At 38.5% G+C, this 7,740-nt stretch overlaps 1 protein-coding gene across 1 annotated transcript; it reads right to left on the reverse strand.

Moving 5' to 3' along the window:
* Positions 1-435: 435 nt before the first annotated feature.
* Positions 436-1,857, reverse strand: EMB3119 (Ribose 5-phosphate isomerase, type A protein). The gene has a single exon (XM_088490940.1). It carries the CDS (start codon positions 1,517-1,519, stop codon positions 644-646), a length of 876 nt encoding a protein of 291 aa, XP_088347066.1. The 5' UTR covers positions 1,520-1,857; the 3' UTR covers positions 436-643.
* Positions 1,858-7,740: the final 5,883 nt, after the last annotated feature.

Raw genomic sequence — 7,740 nt, forward strand, 5'->3', positions numbered from 1 at the left:
TGCCACCTATTCATGTTATATTTTTTCTTGTTCCGCAAGCTACTAGTGAAATCAAATGATCACAATAAAAATTGAAATGAAAAAAGGGGCGTTGTTAGAAATCTAATGGCATTTCTGCTATTAATATGAAATATTCCCCAGCGAGCTCAATCCCATGGCAGGACTTTTCGTGTATATATTTGATTTATTATTATTATTGTTAGCGTATAGACAAATTTGAAAGGATAAGCAATGCATTACACATCAACCACACCTTATCCCCCTTCTCTCCTGGATCACCATACATCGATTCAATTGAAACACACACAAAAGAACTAACATCTAATCTGATTCTTGTGCCAGTGAAAATCATTGTAATGAAGCACCGCTTATGATAAAGAAACAAATTGTACATAACAACAATGGCAAGGAAGGAAGGAAAAGGAACCAACCGCATCAGAAGAAAATTGTCTCACATTACATTCCTCCTCTTTACACTCCATTCTTGTTATTATATTCATCAATTGATTGATTTAATCGCATAAGTTATTATCCCCTAAACTATAAGTACATTCCATTCAACAAAAATACCCCGAAATGAAAATGAAAATGAAATTCAAATTCAAATGAAAGATGAAATGACAGAACTCACTCGCTCGCTCACTCACTTGTCCTTGATTTCAACGCCAGTCTTGCCGGCAATGATGACGGAGGTGGCCATGTTCAAGAACAGCCCGTGCTCCACCACTCCTTCCAGCGCCGATATCTCAGCTCCGGCAGCAAGAGCGTCCCTGATCGGAGTCTTGAAGTATAAATCAACGATGTAATTCGAATTATCGGTGACGTAGGGTTTGCCACCCTCATCCAATCTCAGCTTAGCGTCGCAACCTTCTTCCTTGAACAACTCCTGAAGCCGAACCAGATTGTACTTCCAGCAGAACTGCACCACCTCTACCGGCATCGCAAGACCGCTACCGCCGAGTCCTGACACGAGCTTCGTGTCGTCGACCACCACAACGAACTTGTTGGAGGCAGCCTCCACCATCTTCTCGCGGAGAAGAGCGCCGCCGCGGCCTTTTACAAGGTTGAGGTCGGGGTCCACCTCATCGGCGCCGTCGATGGCGAGATCCAGGCGGGGATTGTCGTCGAGGACAGAGAGAGGGATTCCGAGAGAGCGTGCCTGCTCCTCAGTGCGCTTGGAGGTAGGGACGCCGACGATGTTGGAGAGTTGACCGGTGGAGAGGAGTTGACCGAGCTTGGCGACGACGAAGGCGGCGGTGGAGCCGGTGCCGAGGCCGAGGACCATGCCGGACTTGACGTACTCGACGGCCTTGTCGGCGGCGAGCTTCTTGAGGTCGTCTTGGGTGAGGGCAGGGGCGGAGAGGGCCCTGACGGTGAGGGAGAGGGGTCTGTGTGTGTTGTTGTTGGGGGTGCGTAGGTTAATGTGGGTGCGCAGGATATGGTGGCGCGCGGAGGAGAGAGATGAGAGGGAAGTTGGTGATGATAGGGTTAAGGATGATGATGCCATTGACATTGACATTGTCACTCGGTGTGAAGTGAAGGAAATGATGGAGGAAGTAAAAGAGGGAGAACGGGCCTCACTTTTCTTTTATTGATTCTGTGATTCATTTCACTTCACTCTCCTCTCCGCTATCTCATTTTCTTATTTGGTTGGTGGCTGAGGCTCATTACCGCATCTTGGTTGGTTGGCCTTTCTTTCTAGTATTTAACTATTTATTATTATTATTATTATTAGAGTAAAGTATTGTTTTTGTTCCAACGTTTAGGGTAAATCTTATTTGTGTCTCTAACGTTTAAATCGTCCTATTTGTATCCCTAACGTTTATAAAAGTGATTCAATGTTATCCTACCGTCAATTACACATCATGAGCGCTTTAGTTTGAGTTTTAAAAACCTCTTCTTGAATTTAGAATATAAATGTCTAGAATAGAATCGATGATCTACTCCGAAAAATAGCTCATCAAATCTTGAAACTAATTCCTACAACATTTACATAATTCATTTTTCTAAGGATATAATTGAATCTAAACACAAATAGTGGATATAATATTAAAATCGACCACATCTAAGTGAGACTTAATTGAGAATGAATATATCAAAGTGAGAATAATTGAAAAATATAATCTGATTTGTTAGTATAATTGATAGTATGATAATATTGAATTACTTTTATAAACGTTAAATATACAAATAGAACGATTTAAATGTTAGAAACACAAATAGAACTTATCCCAAACGTTAGGAATAAAAACTATATTTTACTCTTATTATTATTTTTTATAAAATAATTTAATATTAAGAATAAAAAAATATACGCACAGAATAAAACTCAACAAAATAAAGTGTCTCCTAACCCCTCATTGCTTTTCTGCTTTCAACAATGCAATATAATACTTGGATATTCCTTTTTCCTACCCTCTTTTTCTTCCACTACTGCTACTTAGTTCTCTCTTGTACAAGAATACTTGTGTGCCTTTCAAAAGAGAGCAACTAATATTGTTAGTGAAAACAAATTGATTAATGAGTAGAATGATAATTAAATTTTTGAAGATGTTAATTTAAGATTAATTAGTCTTAAAAAAAATATCAATTAGATCTTTTAAGATAGTAAAGAGTAAATATATATATATTCTTCTGTCAATAAATAGTGTGAAACGAAACGGAATTGTCCATATATTTTGTTATTTATAATGGTGCATGTATCGTTACTGTTACATGAGCAGGAAAACGATGTAGTTTTGGATAATAAAACATTTATTATCTTTTATCAACTATTCTTTATTTATCAAAAATTCTATCAAAACAAGTGAATTTTCACTCCAAAAATTATCTACATGATTATCTTTTATAAATAGACGTATCAGAGTAATTAATAGTACATATAATATCATCATTAAGTTTTGTTGATAAATTGATAGAAGAACCTCATGTGTCCACCGTTTGCTATTTTAGAAGATCAAATTGATATTTTTTTTTTTAGTGACTAATTAGTCTAAAATCAAAATCTTTAGAAACTTAATTGTCAATTTACTCTTAAATAATTAGTTAGTATTAATTTAAATATAAAGTAACAATAAAAAATATTAATTTTATAATATTTTTAATATTTAATATATCAATTTTTTTTGTTTTTGTTAACCATTTTAATACGAGTATTTCGCTATTTCTATTGTGTATTCAAAAATTACTCTTTAAAAGTTTAAAAGTAAAATTATTTTATTATAAAAGTAAAGAATTCTAAATTTTTATTAATATTGGATACATAAAAATTTGTAATCAATTACTGATTTTGAATATTTTTTAAATAATGATTGTTAGAATATGATCCATATCCAAATATCTTAGACACACGACGTTATATTTTAGAACTAATTTTTCAAATTCGAAACAGCCAACTCAAAATGAAAAGGCTATTTTGCACTTCTATATTAGTTACGCGAATATCGAACCACGAAAAGATACGACGGTTAACACAAATTGACAATAAATACGAACCCAGGCAAGATATAGAGGGCAATCAGATATACCAAGAAAAAGAGCATTCCAATTTTAAGTTTGAGTATCCCGAGATTAAACAGTGACTTGAGCGTCGGAGTCCTTTTTGCAAGTTTTTCTACACTGATTGGATTGACGAGGAATCAATAGCACAACACACAGGAGGAAGGCGTAATTAGAGCTCTATTCAGTGTAAACGAGCTATACCTCGGAGTCCAGTTCTAGGACGGAATATTTGATGCCTATCATGGGCCCAAGACTTTTGAATAACCCCACAACAATTTCTTGCTACTATTTTGCAGGATCATGGCCGATGATGTCGTGCCTCCACCTCCTCCTCCCACTCATGACGAATTGGTGGCCATGAACATTGCCCTTCAGGCAGAAGTCAAGAAAATGGTTGATCTTCTGGCTGATAGAGCCAATGAGATTAAAGCTGATGGAGATAGGAAGGATGCCGATAAGAAAAATAATAATGACGCAGGACAGTCAGAGACAAACACAGTAATGGATGCAAAACCCCTGAAACCGGCGAGAAAGAAAATGAACCCTTTTCTCGAAAGAGATAATGGACTTTCAAATTCCGAAAAACTTCACACTCCCAACAATTCTGAAGCCATATAAGGGGATCAGTGGCCCTAAAATACATGTCACAAAATTCGAGTCTATGATGTTTTTAAAATCTTACCTCTGATCCAATTTAATGTCGTTCTTTCCCTACATTTTTGGATGGAGCTACTTTACTTTGGTTTTTCAATTTGCCTGCAGGTTCAATCACCAGTTTTGACGAGTTTGTCAAACTATTCATCAATCACTTTGCAGCATCAAAGATCTATGTCCATGACTCTGACTACCTCAGCACTATCAAACAAGGCCAGTATGAGAGTCTAAAAACCTACATGACGAGATTCGCCAATGTAGCAATGAAGATTCCCGACCTCAGTCCTGACGTACATTTGCATGCCCTGAAGAGTGGCCCTCGACCTGGAAAGTTCCAAGAGATGATTATTGTCACAAATCCCAAAATATTGACCGAGTTCAGGCATAATACAACCGAATAGATAGAAATTGAAGAACTCCGAGAGGCCAGGAGGGCCGCGAGACAAACACCCAGAAGGGACGAGAACAAGCACGGAAGGCCGAATCACATGCAAGATCAAAAGAAACCATTCAAATTGACACCCAAAGTTGACTCATATATACAATTCAACACAAAACGATAAGACATCATCAAAGAAATTCTTCATGCAAAAATCATAAACCACCCAGCAAAGCAGGAACTTACCAAGATCAGAAGTATGTGGACAAAACCAGGCGCTGCGGATTTCAGCTGAAGTTTGGGCACACAACTGACGAATGCATGGTCACCAAGGACTTGTTAGAATGACTATCACGGCAAGGATTACTAGAAAAATATGTTAATGGCCAAATACAACGAGACGCAATAAGCTCAGCAACAACAGACCATCCCACCACAACCTTGGCCCCAACTAACAAAAAGCAATGGCCTGTCTCTAGTCAACTTCCTCCAACGAGAAAGGTTATCAATTACATATCAAGAGGGGTTCACATGCGGAGGTGAGACTATCTCGGCCAGAAAGAGGAGTTATAGAACCATGCTAGCTCTGCAAGGAGGATTAACATCAAAACAAGCAGCCGATTCCATTCCAGACATCACCTTCACCAGCTCGGATTTCCAGTCCCAAACCCCCAACCTCGACGATCTCATGGTAATCTCTATAACTACTAGAGAATTAACAATTCAAAAAGTGCTCATGGACCCAGGGAGTAGCACCGACGTATTGTTCTATCCACCTTCAATAAGATGTAGTTAAGCGAGAAAGTGCTACAACCTTCATCGGGAGAGCTGGTCGATTTCTTCAGGGAAAGGGTCACAATAACAGGTTATGTATGGGTAAGAACAACCCTAGGGGAGTATCCTCACTCAAAAACTTTAGGCATCCAATATTTAGTAGTTGATTGTGATAATCCATATAACATCATATTTGGAAGACCTTCCTTAAATTCCTTTGGAGCTATTGTTTCTACAATTCATTTGTGCGTTAAGTTCTACGTGCAGGATGGCATAATTACAACTGTTCATTCTAATAGCAAAAAGGCAAGACAATGCTATAATGCATGACTGAAAATTAAACAACCACCCGCCGAACCAACTCCGCAAATCAAATCAATTTACAACACCGACAACATGCCAGGGTTAATCGAGATTGACCCTCGCTCTAATAAAGATGAGTGAACCTCCGAAAGGTAAGTTTAATACTAACATCGGCTATGCTTTGAATGCAGATCAAACACAACAACTCGTAGCTTTGCTCCGAGCAAATGCTGACCTATTTGCTTGGACTCCAGCCGACATGCCTGGAATCAACCCAGACGTGATATGTCATAAGCTCGCCTTAGATCCAAGAGCTTGCTTAATAAAACAAAAGAAGAGTTACTTAGGCCAAGAGAAGACAGAGGCCACCATCAAAGAAACAGAGAAACTATTAAGTGCGGGGTTCATTCGAGAAACCTGATTAGCCAACGTTGCGATGGTAAAAAAGAATTCCGGCAAATGGTGAATGTGTGTTGACTTCATGGATCTAAACAAAACTTGCCCAAATGATTCTTACCGCTGTCGTGCATTGACAAGATAGTTGACAACACTTCAGGATTTAAAGTTTTAAGCTTTGTGGATGCCTATTCAGGTTATAACCATATATTAATGCTTCCCGCAGATAAAGATAAAACTGCATTTATAACCGAGAATGGAAATTTTTGTTACAAGGTAATACCTTTTAGTCTTAAAAATACAGGTGCAACCTATCAACAGTTGATGGACAAAGTTTTTCAGTATCAGATCGGACGAAACATGGAAGCATATGTCGACGACATGGTAGTTAAGTCAGAAACTGAAGAAACCCATCAATCCGACCTCATGGAAGTTTTTGAACAACTGTGAAAGCATAACATGCGCCTAAATCCCGAGAAGTGTGCGTTCGGGGTACAAGGAGGTCTCGAGGCAAATCCCGACAAATGCCAGGCAGTAATACAAATGAAGTCGCCAACAATAATCAAGGAGGTCCAACAACTAATGGGTAGATTGGCAGCCCTAGCCCGATTCCTACCAACATTGGCCACGAAGTCGTATCATTTCTTTAACAGTTTGAGAAAGTCCAACAAATTTATATGGTTGGATGCATGTGAAAAAGCGTTTACCGAGTTCAAGGAAATCCTGGCCTTTCCACCAATACTACACAAGCCTTTGCACAGTAAATCCCTAAATTTATACCTTTTAGTATCTACTTATGCAATTTTTTCTGTGCTTGTGACAGAAACTGGTCGGGAGCAACATCCAATCTATTTTGTCAGCAAAATACTATAGAACATAGAAATGCGGTACCTGACCATTGAAAAACTAGCTTACGCTTTATTAATCATAGTAAGGCATCTCCGACATTACTTCTAAAGTCACGAGATCATAGTTCGGACTAATCAACCATTGAGGTAGATACTTGCAAGACTTGATCTGGTAGGAAGATTAATAAAATGGTCGATCGAGTTGTTAGAGTATGACATACTGTGCCAAACTCGAGGGTCCCTTAAATCCCAGGTACTTGCCGATTTTTATTGCAGAATTCACCACGATAGACGAACTTTACTCCAAATGGGAACTATACATAGATGGTGCCTCCAACGAGGACGGCAGCGGGGCCGGCATCGTCCTCAGAGATAGGTCAGGAGTTTCCGCTGAGCAATCAATAAAATAACCAATCCGAGTACAAAGCTTTGTTGGCTGGCCTACGCCCAGCTAAGGAAAGCGGCATTCAGCACCTAAAGATTCATTGCGATTCCCTACTGGTCGTTCAACAGGTAAATGAAAACTTCCAAGTACGAGACCTTTTATTAGAGAAATATTCAAGTCAAGCAAAACATTTAATACAACAGTTTCAAAATTTTCATATTATACATGTACCAAGAGAAGAAAACCGTAGAGCAGATATTCTATATAAGCTAACCACCTCAAGAACATCAAACATAGCACCAAAATTATGACAGCTAACTTTAGAATAACCAAATATATATAGTATCCATGTTTTGAGTTTGTCACAAGACAAAAACTGGAGAACACCATATGTCAATTATTTGAAAAATGGGATCGTACCAGCATCAAAAGGCAATCCAAAACTCTTCCAGAAGAAGGCAAGCTTTTTCACTCTCATTGGTGACGACCTATACAAGAAA

This window comes from Arachis ipaensis, chromosome B6 (genome assembly GCF_059453495.1).
Source record: "Arachis ipaensis isolate K30076 ecotype BB chromosome B6, ASM5945349v1, whole genome shotgun sequence".
Taxonomy (NCBI): domain Eukaryota; kingdom Viridiplantae; phylum Streptophyta; class Magnoliopsida; order Fabales; family Fabaceae; genus Arachis; species Arachis ipaensis.